Source organism: Alligator sinensis, unplaced genomic scaffold (assembly GCF_000455745.1).
Source record: "Alligator sinensis unplaced genomic scaffold, ASM45574v1 scaffold489_1, whole genome shotgun sequence".
In the NCBI taxonomy this organism is placed as follows: domain Eukaryota; kingdom Metazoa; phylum Chordata; order Crocodylia; family Alligatoridae; genus Alligator; species Alligator sinensis.
In genome coordinates this window covers 2,243,375-2,261,834 of record NW_005841901.1, presented here as the reverse complement: position 1 = coordinate 2,261,834, position 18,460 = coordinate 2,243,375, and the positions used below count along the sequence as shown (strand labels likewise).

At 40.7% G+C, this 18,460-nt stretch overlaps 1 protein-coding gene across 1 annotated transcript in view; it reads right to left on the bottom strand.

Annotated features, from left to right (window-relative positions):
* CRIM1 (cysteine rich transmembrane BMP regulator 1) overlaps nt 1-18,460 on the bottom strand; it is a 359,396-nt gene that overhangs the window by 41,605 nt on the left and 299,331 nt on the right. The window contains exons 10-11 of the mRNA XM_025197632.1: nt 16,963-17,084; nt 1,787-1,996 (exon numbers count right to left, since the gene is read on the bottom strand). Coding sequence (XP_025053417.1) covers nt 1,787-1,996; nt 16,963-17,084 — 332 coding nt within the window. The remainder of the gene's footprint in view (nt 1-1,786; nt 1,997-16,962; nt 17,085-18,460) is intronic.

Sequence of the window (18,460 nt, the reverse complement as noted above, 5' to 3'; positions counted from 1 at the left end):
CCAGGGGGGGGGGGGGATTTTTTTTTTTTTTTTTTTTTTTTTTTAAAAGAGCCAGGATGCTAGGGCCAGGTGGGGCAGCCATTAACAGGTCTGGGAGAGAGGACGGGAGATGAATTGCTTGTGGCATATCTCCCCATGCAGCGCAGGGCAGCAGGGATCTTCCCCCCACCTGGCAGGAGCTGGTGAGTGTGGGGCTTTTTTGTTTGTGTGTGTGTTTGTTTTTTAAGAGCCGGGATGCTGGGGCCAAGTGGAGCAGCCATTGATGGGGCTGGGAGAGCGGATGGGGGTCGGGGGTGCTCAGGGGGTGGGGGATGCAGGGGATGGGGCTTGGCAGAAGTCCTCCCATGGTCCCTTCCCCCCTCCTCCAGACCCCGCCATGGCAGCAAGTGGGGGGGACTGTCCGAATCTCTCCGAATCTTTTCTGAATTGATTGAGAGAGCTTCAAATTTATTTGGACCTTTTTATTGGTCTCCTGATTTGATTCGAATTTGGAAATTCAGCCACCGAATCGGGCCGAATCTCCTCCAAATCAAATCAGCACCCGAACCTTCGCACAGCCCTACTGTGTGGTTAATAAATTTTTAAATGTTAAATATTAGTTATTTTTATACTGCTAAATATATATCATTTAATTACATTCTAATTGTTATTTTGTCTCTTGCATTCAACACATTAAAATTTTATCTGAAACTTTTCAATGATTTCCTGCTTCCTATTACTTTAGCTTTTTAAAAAATTAATATCATTATCAGAACTACTACATTTACCATACAGTTTACTGTAAATATTAGTAAATGCCTACATTGACTTATAATACATTGATATTTAATAACTATTTAAGTTACATATAATCATTTGTTATATTTAAATAACCTCCTTATAGCAGTTTCATTGAGGTAAATGATACAAATATAACACCATTCTTATAGGACATATAGCAACAGTTTTTTCATGAGTTGTTAATGTGTTAACTTTGCTGTCACTGAAAACAATATTGGAATTGTACTGTAGTTATCCTTAGCCTTCCTATCTAAAGAATCACAATAATCTTCCACTGCAGATAGAACAGAAATGTTTGCTCAGTGTGGAATCAATAGGTTCAATTAATAAAAAAATGAATATTTACATAAAAGGCAGTGAAGATGATCATAAGTAGATGATCATTACTGAAGACTTACTTTTAACACAAAATATTATGAATACCTTGTAATGGCAGCTCAGAAGATTTTTTGAACTCATAGCTTATAAACTGGAAACAATATCTGAGAACTATAACATCTTTAAAATAGTTTTTGTATAGATGGGGCACAATTTATAGACAACCAGCTTACAAAGCGCCTCTTATGTGGGGACCGCACTGCTAACAGGTGGGGTGAGTTGGTGATACATCTTGCACAAGAAGAAAAACTCTAATGGCAGGGCTCTATGATTAATGTTATACAAAATTAAGTTTTCAGCATTTGTTGGCCCCTAAGCAAATGGCAGTTCAAGGCAATCCTCCATCCTTCTTTCCCTGGGTCTCAACCATCTGTACAAATATTAATTAAGACTCACTACATACAAGTGAAGTATTTGTATTGATACTTTACATCTGGGGAAAGTGAACCACAGTGAACTTAGTCCTAAGTCACCCAGCCTAATTTGTGGTATAGCTGGTAACAGAAATGTGTCCCGTTGACTTGCACTTGTGCCTTAACTAAAGTTCTATTTCTCACGTGTGAGAAACTGGTACACACGAGTGAAAGAAAGGTTGATTTATGATAGAACATAGAGTGTAACATTTTACCTGGACACGATGGACAACATTGTCCTGGATGTATGGTGGGGTTGCCACAGTTAGGAACAGGGCAGGTTATCAAGGCACACATCTCCCGTCCATTGTGACAGTAACATTCTCTGCAACCATCATGCCAGCTCTCCTCATTTTCATGACGGCGCCCATCCATTGACAGGCATGAGCCTGTTTTTACTGGTGGCATAAGAGAAGCTGGTGCCTCTGCATAAGATGATCAGAAAATACAGTGCCCGGGTGAGAGTGTATTGCTTAGAACGCATTAAATTTTAAAGATTATTATTATTCACAGTTTCTTTCTGTCTCCTAATCTGAGAAGCAGGATCAATCGTGGGGCACATGGAACAAGGAACTGCAAGGTATACCAAGGTGGAAGGGACATTTTTATTGTAGTTTGATGCAGCATCTATAAGAAAAGCATCATTCATTTCCTTCTGCTGATACTTTGCATGTCAATGTTGATGAAAATTTTCTGTACCCATATGAACAAGGGAAGATTTGCTTTGATCTGAATATTTTTAGACCTGATTGTAGCATGGGTTGTCACTTGGGCTTCAGAACTAGGCATTTACTTATGCTGATTAATCAGTAGCAGCATATCTTGCTCACACACTCTGCTTGTTATAATCTTTGATCATACAGAACAAAGTTCCCTCAGCTAAATTAATCCCTGATTTAACTACATGAGAAATACATCAGGGATGAATTTGATCAATGCTACAATTTTGAGTTAATACGTTGATCTCCTAACCTCTTATCTCCTGCCCTCCCATTAGGAGAGAATTGATTAACCAGCATGGCCACCCTCCATTATTCCTATGTTTCCAGGAATGAAGAGGGGAGATCTTTGGCTTCTGTTATCTTCATATATGTGATGATAAGAATTTATAGCAGTCCCACTGGAGCTGAGAAAAATAATATAGTGTTGGTGGGCCCACCATATTTCTCAGAGAAGGGAGAAAACTGAGAAGAGATTTCCTTAGCTCTCACAGATCTAATATCCTTAAAATACTTGTAGTCTCCTACCTCTGCTGGAGTATAGTAAGATTTAGAAAATGTGAGTAATGTAGGAAGGAAACACTGAAGCTTATAGACATACAGAGAATAATAGAGAGGTGAAGAAATGGAGGTGGGGGGAGAAGGGAAAAGAGAGGCAGACAGACAGACAGCAGTCGTATCTGACTGAAGTAAACTTGGAAGAAAAAAAAGACACGGGAAACAGGAGATGGTTAAGAAAATAAAAGGGAAGAAACAGTTGATAAACATCAAAATGAAAAAAAAAACCTGTCTGTGGAAAAACAGACACTTCCTTTCTCAACCCTTTTCCTAGATGGAAAAAATGATAGGAGGACAGGAGGAAATAAAGCAGAAATAGAAATAAAGAATAAATACAATAACTACATCAATCAATAAGCAGAAACTTTTAAAATGTAACAGTACATAAGATTACCTATATTATGAATACATGATAATGGACAACATGATATTAAACATCCTGGCATATATTAATGATGGCCTTTCACACCTAACAAGTCACAAGCTGAAAGAAGCCACAAGTAAATTACAATTGGTCATGCTGGTGAATGAAAATATCCCAGGTAACATAATCCGCTACCATACATTTTTTGAATACTATCTTGTGTCAGAACCCATTGTTCATATGCCTATAGTACAGTGGGAGGATTCCATAGTTTGATACAGAAGGCAGTCTGTCAATCATTTTGTAAGTAGGTCACGTAAGTAGGTCACGAGGGGAAAACTCCAGAGCCCAGTGACTATACGTTAATGACCTAGAAAAAGTTACCACCAATTTGTAGCTTTCTTTGCAGTGTGCATTTCTTCTTTGCAGCACAGAAATGCACGGTGCAAAGGAGTTCCCGCCAATCTTATGCAAATTTGTATCCCACTATTGGACTGTTCTAAATTATTCCTACCTGGCGGCTAGTGATTGGCTTGCTAGCCGTATAAGAGGCTTGAGCAGTTTCTGCCCAAGTTGGAGGACTCCACATACATCTCGTGGAGAACTCTGAGTACACTGTGGAGCCTAGCAAACTCCTCGCGTGTTTCAGAAGCGAACTTAGCGGCCTGATCAACCACTAAGGACTCCCCGTCACCGACCCAAGGGGGCCTAGCACACCCCCACCCGAGACGTAAGACGACTGCGGGCCCGAACACCCCGAACACATCTGCAGACCGACCAACATCTTTGTAATTTCTGCCCAACCCAAGTTTTGTAACCATAACCGAAGCAAGCATATGACCTGCACTGTACGAGCAGTGTAAGTAAACAACCTTTTGTTTAACCAAAACGCTTGAGTACCTGATTCCACTCCAAGTGTCACAAGTACCCGCCCACCGACTAGGGCTCCTAAAGCCCCGAACCCCGCGCCGCGGCTCTCGGCGGCGACATCTTGTTTTCATTTTTATATAATTTCATTAACTTTGAAAGAAATTAGATGTTGAAAGTTATATTTGTTTTTCCTATTCCACACTGACTGGTAGATGAGACTATGATACTTTGGGTTGTATGAGCTAACATTTTTGACTTGCCAGCCGAGAGGGAGGCCTGAACTTGGCATCCTAGGACTGGCTTTTGGTTGGGGTTTCTGTATACCGGTAGTTTTCAACCTGTGGTCCAAAAAGGTGACTATGATCAATCAAAAGTATATGAATACCCATGCTTACAATTCAAACGGGTCTGTACGTCCATTCAAAATTTTTTTAGGGGTCCACAAATAAAAAAGGGTTGAAAACCACTGCTATAGACCATGGAGTTGTTTCTAATGGTAAGTCAATTGAGTTCTGTTGCTGTCAGTATGAGAAGTTATTATCTGTATTAAAAATACCATCCGTGTATTTCTTGTCAGGTTTTTTTAATGTTTTTCTTTTTAAAACAAACAAACAAAAAACCTGGGAGAGGAAAGGCAAGTGGCTGTGATGGGAATGAGAAGGGGAATGATACTCCTGTTTCTTTTTAATAGTGACTTTATAGCGATTGGTTCTTACTCCAGTGAGAACTAAATGGGGGGGCAGCTCACCCAAAAATGAACTCTAGTTTACCTTTGACATACTACAGAATAGGAGCAGAGATGCTCAACATTATAGTGCAACAATTGAGATACTGTAAAATTCCTACCTCCTGTTAATTAAGGGAATAACATAATTGTAGACCTAGAAAAGTCATGGGCTTCGGGGGGCTTTTGACCCTGTTTGTAACTGCTCTGATGCCACCTGAGGTTGCACTTCCTAGTTTGGGAACTGCAGTTTTAAACTACCAGAATAAAGTCCATTATAGCCACACTAATTACAATTAACAAAGAGCCACAACAAGTAGACTTGGCATTTAGGTAGTATGCTAGATCTTAGTATATGAGGTCCATTCAGATAGAGGTATATATAGAGTAGCAGGAGACCTGTGCTCACAAACTCACCAGTACTGCCAAAAAGCCATTATTTACTCACATTTACCACACCTTGTTATCTGAGATACTACAAGTATTTCCTGTTCCTCATTTACCACTGTGTGTGTTTTTTTAACATAGTGTATCCATATGTGAAGATTGCAAAAGTGCTTGGAAGTACTCTCTTTAAAAAAATAATTTTGAAGATAATTTAAACCAGCTGTAAGCTTTTAAAGTATTCTGAAGTATGCTGATAAAACCTGAAGATGGCACCAACTTAAGAGAGGTTGTAAGCACTTTGGAGGACAGGATCATACTTCAAAATGAAGTTGACAAACTGGAGATAGTGTCCAAAATCAACAATATGAAAAGAGGAGTCAAGTGCTACCTGTAGGAAGAAGAAATTGAATGCAAAATGGGGAGCAACTGGCTAGGCACATGTATATCAGGAAAGGACCTGAAGGTTATAATGTAATGGCTAGAAAATGGTATTTAGACATTTGCTTTTGGGAACTAGACTGTAGATAAAATAGGTATGTATAAGAACTATGGTCCAGGGGAACGGCAAGGGTTAATTGGTTTCTAAAAGCCTATTTGTGACAAAGTTTCCTTCCAGACCCACTGTCTCTGAAGCCAACAGAGAGACAGGCTGTGAAACTGAAGACATGTACCACACTGTTCCATAACATGAGATAAGGCGGCAGACCCCTTGGGATTTCTGGTTTTCATGGACAGACCAAATTAAGACATCAGTAAATAACCAAATTAAGATGTGTGCATGTGATAGGCTTGCTGGAACAAAGGAATATGCTGACAGAACATAATGTGGACAGTATGATGATCAAAGGGAGACCAATCAATGATGCCAGGAGATGAAGAGTCATCAGAGGAGGAAAAGAATACAAAAGGAGGGATTTCAGAACAGCAAATGGCCCCTGATGGGGGAACCAAGGCTACCATGGACAGAGGGCACATTATCAGCCCGTCTCACCCACCCTACTGGGGCGAGGGGGCGATAGGCCTTGACCCTTGAGCTCCAGGCTGCTGCCATCTGCCATTCAAGAAAAGAACCACAGGGTGAAGCTCAGGTACTGGACAGACATGCTTTCCCTCTGTGACAGCACTAGGACTGGTAGATACAGAACTGTTTGTCTTGCCTGCATTAGTCTTATCTGGTATTACTGTGTATCAAGATAAAATGCCTATTATCGAATAGAGAGGTCGTGGTCAGTCTGAGGGTTTGGGTCTGCTTGAATAAGGTATCTGGGTCATAAATCCAGTGCCAACATAATAGATCACAAACTCAGTAAGAGTCAAGAGTATGATGTCGTTGCAAAAGAAGGAACTTAATTCTGAGATGTATTACCAATTCAATTTTGAGCACCAGACTTTAAGAGATCTTGATTAAGCGCACACATTCCATAGGAGAAAAGAATGATAAGATCCATCAGGAAAGGCTGAACAAACTGGTTTTGTTTAGTCAAGAGAAGAATGAGGAAAGTTCTTAGACAATGATAATCTGTTAAATGTTGGAAGAATTATAAAAGGACAGTGATTGATTGCTGTCCATGCCCACTAAAAGTGGAACTAAAAGGAATTGACTTATTCTGTAGCATGGAAGATCAAGGTTACAAATTGGGAGATCCTCTCCAAATATGTGGAAAGCAAACACTGGATGGGGTTTTGGAATCCTCTTCAATCTTAACTGAAACAGGGCCTACATCAGACACAGGGTTCACCTCAATTCTCCTTTTTATTTGGGGACAAAATTTTAACAAGTACATCTCTAGACTGGTGATTATGCTGTTGCAGATACACTTGCCCTCTAACTTACTAGTGATCATAACATCTGCACTGACTTCTCAGAAATGGCTACATATTTAATGCCGTGGCATTCTAGTTGTTTTATACAATTTCTTTGGCCTTGATATAACCAAATATTAAAGCACCTGTTTAAATCCAAACATTTAACAAAACACTTATATTTGTGGCTAAAAGTTAAGTAACTTGATTTAGAATTTGGTTGAATTGGATATATAGCTTAAGGCCCAACGTAGTATAGACTTAAGAAACTACAGGTAGAATACCCTTTGTGTACTTAAAAGGCAATTTTACATCTCTGTAAGTAGATTTTGGGCATTTACACATTGAGATTCCATACCCTTTCCTGTGAGGACATATGAGTGTGCGCATATAAGTAAAGTGAGCATGCACATAGGCTACGTGCTTGCTGGGGACATATGTGACTACATACACACACATACCATGTGCACAGAAAAACCTTGAAAATGTAGCTGGCAAAACACCATAACTAACAGAGGTTAGATGCCAGATAAGGAGGAGAGGCACCCTCATATGTTTTAGCTTCAGTAGGTGAGTGGTTAAAGCACTTGCCCAGGAAACAAGAGATGTTTCTAGGTCTCCCTTGCCCACAGGGGGTCTGAAGCTGTCTGTCTTTGCCTCTTAACTCAATGCTCTAACCACCACAACTTTGATTTTGTTTCTCTGCCATATAAACTTTCAGCATCTGTTAGTCAACATAAGTCCTTCTGGGATTCTCTTTTCTTGGAAATGATTATTTAGAGACATTGGTTTGTGTGAATACCCTTTAGTACTGTTCAAAGCCACTGGTGTTTAATGTGTAGTGGATTAGGAGAATGGCCCACTACTGTACTGTAAAGATGCTATTTAAAAATCTTTTTTGTTTTCGTTTTTGAAGGGCTTCCACTGATCTATCTCTTGGGTCACTGACAGGTGTTAGATTAAAGGCACGATGGGATGCGATGCACAAATCCCAACATATGTGCATGGCAGGAGATGCGATTGTGGGACTGAGCATCAGCACCCATTGCACCAAGTTGCTGGTGCAGGGGAAGCCTGGGAACATGATCCTGGCCTCCCCCTGCACTGGCAAGTAGGAAGCTTGGCTCCCTGTATTCCCCTGGCTGGGAGCCCTAATTAGCTGACCATCATTCCCAGCCTCAAGAGTCAAAGGGAATCTTAGAGGGTTTTGGTATGCTCCAGAACTTGGGCACACTGGCCACGCATTCAGTTAAAGGCTATGAAAGGAACTAGCTACAAAATTATTGGACATATTTTGTACAACTTCCTGGCTTATTTTTTGTTTTATTATACCATTAATTGAATGAACGTGTGGCCAGGTCACTATTTAAAACATAATTACACTTAAAATGTGATAAACAGGTTAATGTCTCACGGGGTTTCAGAGTCAGCATCTCAAAGTGCCTTCCGGTCTTCCGCCCCCCATTTTAGCCACAACTGGCTAAACAGAGAAATCCAGGCAGATTTAGAAATTTAAGCCATACAATAGCACAGAGACTACTTAAAATTACTTCGTTTTTAAAGACAGATGGGTAAGCAACCCCAAAGTATTTTTAAATATTTTAATGGATAAACTACAATCTATCAGGAGACTTCTGCATGAAAAACAATGTTATCCAAGCATGGGGCAAAGAACTTGATGTTTAAATGAGTAAAGCAAAGGTCCTTACCGGATGGGGAACAACTCCAAATGCATTTTGCCATGACTGTTCATGAAATACCACTTAACACTATTTTCTAGATGGTTGCTGAAGCTCAGCAGCACATTGGCCACCTACAGGCATTATGTTTTTACCAGGAGAATTCCGATGCTCCTGGTAGAAACTATGACAATATAAGTGTGCATTCAATTTCTCCCAGGGGAAACATGCCCTTCCCAGGAGAAAAAACTTCCAGGCTGAGAAACTCGCGCAAGAGTGAACACTTGTATATTCCCCTCCTGGTGTAGTGAGAAGTAACTTCTGCACACAAAACTAACCCACAGAAATCTTTTTTTTTTTTTTTTTTTTAACAGAAGTGAATGATATATATTAATAGATTTTTGCACGGATTTCTTTGAAAAATGTGTGTAATTGAATAGAAAACGAGTGACATAAGCTCCAGAGTTTTTCATATCCATGTTTTGTAATTCATGTCCTGTCTGAAAAAATAGTGGCAAATAAAACTTACAATGTACATTATGTTATTGTTATTAAAATAATTTAATTTAATTTCTAAGAGATATAACAATAGTATTCTTTTTAATGGAATCAGTAATATTGAAAATGAATATGTATTATACAAATTTTCAGAGAAAACTCTCTCATACATGAGATGATTGTGATCTATACCTGAAAAGTTCATCCAAAATGCTGCAGCACACTGGTGTGCTGTCAGGCAAGTCCAGGTGTGATGTGGCACACCGGTTGGGAAATGCTGACATACATCATTACAAGGCTCAGCTACCATGGAATAAGTGCAGGCACATGGATAGTTATGGACAAACAGGATATCCCTGCCCTCTTTTTAACTTGCTGTAATTTGTGCATTTGTTCATAAGTGTCCTAAGTAGGCTTTTGCCATCCCTAATTTCAAAAGTTGTATTGAAGCTGGAAATGACATTTTTCTAAAAAACTGTAATATTCCTACATGTTATTATTCGGAAATATGGCTTTAAATAGTACAAATAAACATGTATAGTAGCTTAACTGAACCACCCTGTCTAAAAGGCATTCAGTTAAACAGAACACCTGATTAACTAAAGGAACATTGTATTGGATCCAACTGGGCTCTACAGATAACTTATAAAAAATCCGTTTTTTTAGAAGGCTTCTGATATCCCCAAGTCCTTTCATATTCAAGACAATATGGTGTAAATTATAAGTTAAAATGTTCCCAGTCTGGTCACTTCAGCTGTATCTTTTCTTGATAGGAAACTGAAACAGAAATCATTTCAACAGGCTTTAGAATGGGGCGGGGGAGGGAGGAAATACAGCCCATGGGCTGGATTCATCTCACCAACAGATTGTATCCAGCCCACGGGCAGGAGGCCACAAAGTCAGGGGATTTGGCCCATGAGGAGCCAGTGGCTCTGGCTCCTGGGTTGTGCCAGGCACATCTCGGCCTTTTCTGTAGCTTACCCAGCTCCTGCCCCAGGTGCTGGCATCAGCTGTGGACTTGCCCAGCAGGTTTTGGGTGTGCATTGGGGTGTCTGTCCAGATCTGCAGCTGATGCTGATGCTTCAGCGCATCAGTTGTGGTCTTGGGCAGTTGCCCCAATCCCTACAGGGAACTTGCTGGTAGCGTCCAGAGCACAGGCCGGTGCCTGCCCAACACTGCTTCCAGTGTGCAAGCTGGTGTAAGCTGCAGACAGGGCTGGGACTTTGTGGATCGAAGCATGCTGTAGCTGCAAGGACAGTTCAGGCGGGGGGGGAAGAGAGAGAGAGAGAGAGCACAAGCGAGCAATGTGGCCCATGAGAGGACATCAAAATCATTAAGTGGCCCTCCAGCCAAAATAACTGCCCACCCCTGCTTTAGAGTGTGGTCTAAAGAATCATACAGCGAGATAGCTCTTCAGTACAGCTGGGTTCTGTTCACTGTCAGGATGTGGGTGAGCTCAAAAAAAATGTATGGTTAGGCTATCAGATTTCTCTCAACAGCTGTGCAAGTTCCCCTTCCACCAAGTTTTGATGTGTTATACCTAAAATGAGAAGAACATATCACTTGCTTCCTCTGATGTACTGTATCTTGGAGTTGCTTCCAGTAGCATTTAGAATGGCTGATACAGAAAAAATGATACATTCAAAGGTAAATAAAGTTTATGATGATTCTCCTCTACTTTCAGTCTCCTAGAGAGGTCTTTTATCTTTCCTAATAAGAGAACATGGACAATCCTAGTGAATAATAGTTCTGATAAATCCTATGGATTAAAGAAAGGCTAAAAAGCAGCAGGGATGAATAAAGACATCTCTGTTAAAGATATAGATACTGTCAGACCTACAGTGGAAATCTCAATAAGAACAATATTCTATTGTAAGTATGAATCTTTTTCAGTTAAGACTGACAGATCCAGAAAAATCTCTAAATGCTATTCCTCTGTACTTGACGGTGTTAGTCTAAAGTCAGGCAGAAGACAGGGTAAAACTGCAACTGAATTAGAGACGTATAAGCTTTTATGATCAAAACCTCATTTTATCAGCTGATGTATCAGCTATTCTGATATATAATTTTATATCAGATTGAATAAAAACATATATACACACACACAAACATATGTGCGGGCCGCCTCCCGATCCCGTCCATGTCGCCACGTGCGAGCCGGGAGCGATATGCGGACCCGTCTTTGCGCACATGGGCTGTGGCCAGCAGCCCGGGCACGCAGGGTCAGAGGAGACCGTGCGGCGGCAAGGCACGCACGGGCTAGAATTAGTTACAGACGTGTAATGGTTGATTTAAAGATTGTTTACTTACACCAAAAATGGTCGTGGTGCAGGCAGGAAAACTTGCTTGAGTTACGGTTACAGATAGAAAAGATGAGAGGTGGACTAGAGTTCCTTCCCGTGAACACTCTTCTAGCCTGTCCAGTTGGAGGCTCTAAACCACGAGCCCGTCGTGCCAACCGAAGGAAGTACTCGTACAAAAGAGCTCTGAATAGACTCACACGAAGTTTGCTAGGCTCCGTGGAACTTGTGCTCTGAGGTAGTCCGGTCGTCTGAACAACTATGTCAGTTGTTCCAGCTGGCAAGAAATAGACTCTCACGAAGTTTGCTAGGCTCCGTGGATCCTTTTTGCGCGCAGGGCGCAGGGAGAGGGATATGTCGAGGATTGCGCTCGGTGATGGGGAGAGGCTAGAGGCTGATCAGACCCCTGTTGCCTGCTTGAAATGCGCTGGGTCCGATAGGCTCCACAGCGCTTAGAGATCTTCACACAGCGTGAAGTCTCCTCCTCCTGGTGTTCGTGGAGTCCTCCAACTTGGACGGAAACCACTCAAGCCTTTTATACGGCTAACAAGCCAATCACTAGCCGCCACGTGTGAATAATTTATAACTGGCCAATGATGGGGCACAAATTTGAATATGAATGGCAGGAACTCTTTGCAACGAGCATCTCTGTGCTGCAACAAAGAAATGCACCCTGCAAAGAAAGCTACTGGTGGCGGGAATTCTTTTGCACCGGGGTTCTCTTCTGCAGCAGAAAACTCCACCGTGCAAAGAAGCTGCAATTTAGCGGGAACAATTTAGCAGTGCCGAAGCACACACAAACAAAAATCACACCCTTGGGTTGTGACAATATATATCATGGCTTTTATATTATTCATGAAATCTAAAAGACTGGAGATATTTGTACTGTCCTGAAATGAATAGTAACACTGAGGAAATAGTTATTTGTTGCTTATGCCAAAATATAGGCCGAGTTAAGAGAAAAAACCCAAGCTGGTGGCACAATAAAAATTGTCTAAGTGGAGTAAAACAGGCAGCAATGTGTTTACACTGGCCAGAAAAAAAGAGGATATTCTCAAATATAACATGGGATATTTCATCCCCACACATGAGGGGATCCACATCTTTTCGCCCAAAGTCAGCTGGGGAAAATGGTACTATGAAGACAGAATGGTACTATGAAGGAATATGTGACACTTGAAAATTCCTGAAAGGAGGAGAAGGAACGGTGAGTTGGCCATCTTGCCTAAGAACTTCTCAAACAGGCAACATCAGAGCAGGTTGAGAAGGATGAGTCCCAGATTATGGCATAACCAAAATGAACGGACTTAGAGCTGCCTGACAACAGTAGTACTGCTGTCCCAGAGACTGACAGATGAGAAGCACAGATAACTTTAGAGACTGATTGACCATTACTTCTAAGTTGTATATATGCAATTTGAAATTCTGTATTATGTTAACCTCAGTCATTAATTGTTGTTGCTATATTAGTCTAGGAAAGGATGATTCCTGAAATTATACATTTTAGGCATGAGCCAGTTAAAAATGGTAGCCATCCTGAGCTGAGGGTCTTGTTATGCAAAGGTAGAACTTGGACAATGAATAAAGCAAGCCTCTGTCAGAGTACTTGATTCTGAGTGATTAAGGAGAAACTCAATCTTGTGCTCATGATGCTAAGTAAGCACCTTTTTCAAAGTGAGACAGAGTTTTCCTCTTAGGGAATTCTGGAAATAGGGCAATAATAATAAAAAGTCAAAACTTAACAAGGTCCAGTGAAATTTCCCTAGCTCCCAGACTAAGGAAACAGTGTCATTTGCCTGAGAATTATGCTGAAAAGGAAAACAGAGCTGGTGAAGATTTACAGACTTAGTGGGACAGGCAGAAGACATACTTTTGATAGCTTAATTGAAACTATCTTGTGAAGGCAGGGAAAAGCTTGGCAAACTCTATACTCTACCATAATATTTGCTTACAAGGCCAGTACAGAAGTAAATTACTCAGTATTACCACTTGTGATGTCTTCTGGGAGCATGGGAGACTGGTGCTGCCTTAGTCAGGGCAGGGAGGGGTCCCCTGTGGCTGATCCTGCCGGCCAGGAGGGGTGGGGGGTGGCTGCGGCTGCTTCTGGGAGCACCACAGCGCTCCACTCCCCAGCCGGTGCTTGCAGGTGGGCACCAGCGCTCCCACCTGCCCCCCCTGCCCGTTGCCTAAGCAGTGAGAGCGGCTGGTCAGGGGGTGCACCAGTGCTCTCAGGGGATGCATGTGCACTCCTTACGCATCACAACCATCTGGGAGAGTCAAACTGAAAATGTTGTAAGTCTCCTCCTCTTGTTGCTTTTAATGCTCTTAGCCCAGAGGGAAACACCTGGAGTGACCCTGCTGAAGCAATTGCAGGTTTGATATATGTGACAGGAAGCAAGGGAAGGGGCAGGGTATGCTCAAGAATGGCCTGTCTTTTGGATTCAAATCATTCTCTCCATTTTATACACTGCTTTGTACATGCCCTTTCACAGTACCTGATGAAGTGATATTGGGCTCATGAAGCTTATGTTACATATCTCTAATTTAGTTAGTCTGTAAGGTGCAAATCTACTCTGCCTTCAGACTAATATGGCTAATTACCTTTCCCTTCCAGGATTGATGCAGACATACCCTATAACACTTGCTTTCTTCTGTTTGTTCTTGTAATAGTTCCCCCAGCCTACAAATGTCTTCTTTCACCTGTATTCTTTTCTTTCACATACCAAGAAGCTCGCTGATTTGGGCATGTTTATTGGTGCATGTCCAACACTACTCTAAAGTGATTGTATTACATTTGTTTTTGAGCATAGTGTGTGCAGAGCAGAACAGTTATACTTTACTATACCATTCCCTGGTACAAGGGTGGCCAACCTATGGTGTAGGTGCCACAGGTGACATGGGCAGCCTGGCATGGGACAGATTTGGGGAGAGGACAGTAGCAGTGGCAGATAGGGCAGGGAGCAGAGCATCAGGTCAGGTGAGAAGAACAAAACAGGAAGCAAAAAGCAGAGTAAACAACGCAGGGTAAGTGAAAGAGCAGAGCAGTAATTGGGGAGGGTGTGGGGCTAATTTCTGGCATATCTGACAAGGCTGGCTCTCACTGCCCTAGTATAGCCCATTGTTGATACAGACAGGCTCAAAGAGGCTGCCTTTCTTTTCCTCTACTCTCTCCATTGGTTAATATACAATATACAGAGCTACAGTGTGCTTGGACCCTGGATCAAGCTACTTTGATCCTAGAACAGGTAAGACTGAACTAATCAAAGACAACTGGTGATCAGTGCCCTTCACCAAGTGGTATAAATGTATGCAGAGGTGCTGTGTACACAGGAAGTATTGGATGACATCCTGCCCCTATTAAGTTCAACAGCCGAACTCCTGTTAACTTTAATGAGGCCAAGGATTTCACCAATTGTCTTTTACTTGTTCTATCTGACACCAAAAGCTGATTGGTACAAAAGAGAATCAGGGAGTAAGCAAATCTAAGGATGCTGCAAGTCAGCACCATTAACTGCTGTAATCACACAGGCCCAGTCAATGGCAAAGCCTTTAACAATCCATCTTCTAGAACTATCCTGCATTTCCTGCAAAATCAGATTGTCTGGGGAGTGGTACAGCACAATAAGACCTTATTAAACAGAGCAGATGATGCATTTGGTGGCAGTGGTGGTTCTGGCTGTATGCCAGAAATAAGTTATAAAGTTTGAAGAGGGGCAGGAGAAGAATGTATTGCATTGAAATAAGGCTTACTTTATTAAGGTAGTTTTCAAAAGCACTCAGCATGGGTGACGGCTTGAAAAGTTAAACCAGCAATTACCAGTACTGAAAATCCTGAAGTCCCATTCTATATGCATTACCCAAAAGGGGATGCCTGATTCTTTATATAGTAAAAAAGAAAAAACAAACAATAGCAAAGTAAAAAAGCTAAAAAGTCCTCAAATCAGCCCTGCTGTCCTTAGTTGTCAATAAAGGTAGTAAGCTGCAGGTGTCTTTCAAGAAGAGTTACATGCTCGTACAGGACCAAAATCAGTGCTAAGAACCAAGAACATTTAAATTAGTATTAGCTTGCACCTCTTCTCTTGATCCCTCCCTGAATATACTAAACAATTTAGGCTTCTTCAGTCATATGTACTTATATACCGATTCCAACTTTAGCCTACATTTTCTAGTAAAAGTCTAAGTCTGTACAGATGCCTAAGTCTGTGTACAGAAATACTTTTATTTCACCATATTTGAAAACAGTATAGGTTCAACCTTTATTCATCAGGGCTAAATCTTCCACTGATTTGGGCAGGGCTATGATGGTTTTCAGAAAAAAAAGTCTCATTTGAATCATTTTGAAAGGGGACTAGGTCATTTTTTAAACATTTCATATTCAAATGTTTTGTTTGTCCAGACCCTAAGATCATGAAACTCATATGCTGAAAAGGCAGAAGAGATGGATGTGGGAGGAAAAGGGTATAAAACACAAGAGAGAAGGTTATTCCTTAAGTTTATTTTGCACCCATTTCTGTCACATCAGCATAAATTTGCCTCAGTCTTAACTCCTTCATTCTTAATTTCTCTTAAATTCAGACTCACTTACCTATTTACATTCATTTGCATCCACTTAGTGATCCATAACTTATATCTGGATATGCCATCTTTAAATTTGGTATAGAGTTAGAAAATTTAAGATTAGCTCCTAAACTGTGCACTTGAAAAGAAATAACAACACTTTTAAACAATTTTGATGGCTGAATTTTCTGCCTGTCCTAATGCACATGTGCAAGTTATTTACTTTATTATATAAAGTGGAACTTGTGGTATACAATAGACGTTTGCATGGCCAAAGCTCAAGTGAATACCAATAAAGTTACTTTTGATTTTCTGACTCTCTTGGCTGACTGCCTATAGACTGCATTTTACCAACCTACTGCTTATCTATTCCTGTTCATCAATTCAAAGCCCAATTCAAGACTCCCGAATATAATCTAAAAAATAGCCCTTGAACCAAATGCCAACTACAGACAGATTACTCAGGTATTAATTTATCCCAAAGTAGAATTTAGGTAAATATTTATAAGAATAGGTTAGTGATGAAAAATCTGTGTTAAATTCTAACTCTATATTTAAATAAAAACAACAAGAGAAATTCAGTCCGTTATTTTAAATTTAAGCAGTTGTTCATTAATGGCATAATCCAGCCTCCACTGAAGTTAATGAACTGACTCTAGTGACTTCTCAATGTAATATGAATGCAGGATCTAAGATATCACCAAAGCATTGGGAATAAGTAATATTACCAGACTGACATTAAAATAAATACTACTAATGATAAAAAAGAAATACTAGTAATGATAAACAGCTCTACTAAATATGGATTATAAAAATGACGTCTATCATATGAGCTACCAAGTTGTATTGATTATTGGATAGTATTCTTAATTTCTCCTGGCTTTTAACTGCTTTGAAAACAAACATAGGGAGGTAATGCGTTCAACACCTACCTCTGCACTTGCAGATAAGACAACCATGATTGTTCTGCTGGAAGCCCATTGGACAGATCTTACCACAAGGTAGTTCTGGGCATTTCTTACAGCGACAGATTTCACAGCCATGTTTGTTCTTCCTAGATGACCGAAATAATTTGTCAAAGTCAGCAAATCACTTACACGTCTGATAAAAATGCCTAAGATCTTCAAAGTGAATGCCTCCCCTGAAGTGACTGAACTGGTAATGAATGTCACCTTAACTGTAATTCTTGTATTCAGAGGTGACAGAGGTAAAAAGATCTCCATTCCTGGCCTGTGCTTCCTCCATGTGACTGGCAGAAACTGTGTTTAAAATTTCAAGTACTTAAGCCACTTAAGTAGGCTTGGTACATGTCTATGTACTGATGAATCAGCCCAGTTTTCACAATCAAGTTTTTTCAAGTGAAAGAGTAGAAGTGTAGAAATAAAAATAAATTCCTAAATCTGTGAGGAACATTGGGATCTATTGTAATTTGTATCTTTCGAGAACAAAAATTATAGTTATTTTTTTTCTTTATGGTAATTTACAGTAGAACTCTATTCTAATCAACTAAAACACTCCAGGGGTTCAGATGAGTAAAAAGAAGGTTCATTTCAAAAACAGAACGAGGAATGAAATATCCAAGTGCAAAAAGCACGGAAAGTGTAGCAGTATATTTTTTTATGAGCAAAGGCAGGCTACCTCTCAGCAGATACATAAGATGGAAAACTAAATATGGAAACATTTATCACCTTTCAGATAAATCTACGTAGCTGGGTGCCACCATATCAGAGTGAACCTCTCTACCATCTAAGATCTGTTGTTTGTATGGATTTTGTTAAATTGAATGTTCACACACCTTTTTAGGAAGACAAATAATGGCAAAATCTGCATTCATACTCCTTGTTCCCTCTAGAATATCAGGGAGTGGAGGATTATTTCTCAACTACACAGATAGAATCATTTTCCACTCATTCCCAACACACGGAAAAAGTAGTGTCAAGAAGTTCAAGGAAAAATGAACCATAAACTATACATTAATCCTGTGAGCTTCATGACAAGTTTTCCCCTCTGCCAAGGCTCCCATGATTCAGGATTTATAATGTGCTGACATGAATGCAGAGGAGTGGGAGACTGCAGCAGGCACCTCACAGGATATTACATAGGAAGCTGGGCTCCAGTTCTCTTGAGGTTCTCCCAGAGGTCCTGAAAGATGTATAGTGAAATCCCTGTTATCCGGCACTCTAAAAGCCAGAATACTCTATTAACTGGAATTTTTCTGGATGGAAGTTTGTATGCGGCGCCTGCTGCCACCCCCCCAGATAACCAGCATCTGGCATTCCCCACTCATGCCAGATAACAGGGATTTTACTGTACAAAGATAACAAAAACAAAGGGAGACCATGATAAAAGGAAATGAAGGCAGAGAAGCTATGTAGGGAAGGGTGTGCAGAGCAATTGGAAGACCTGAGGTAGAGCAAACTGTAAGGGTGC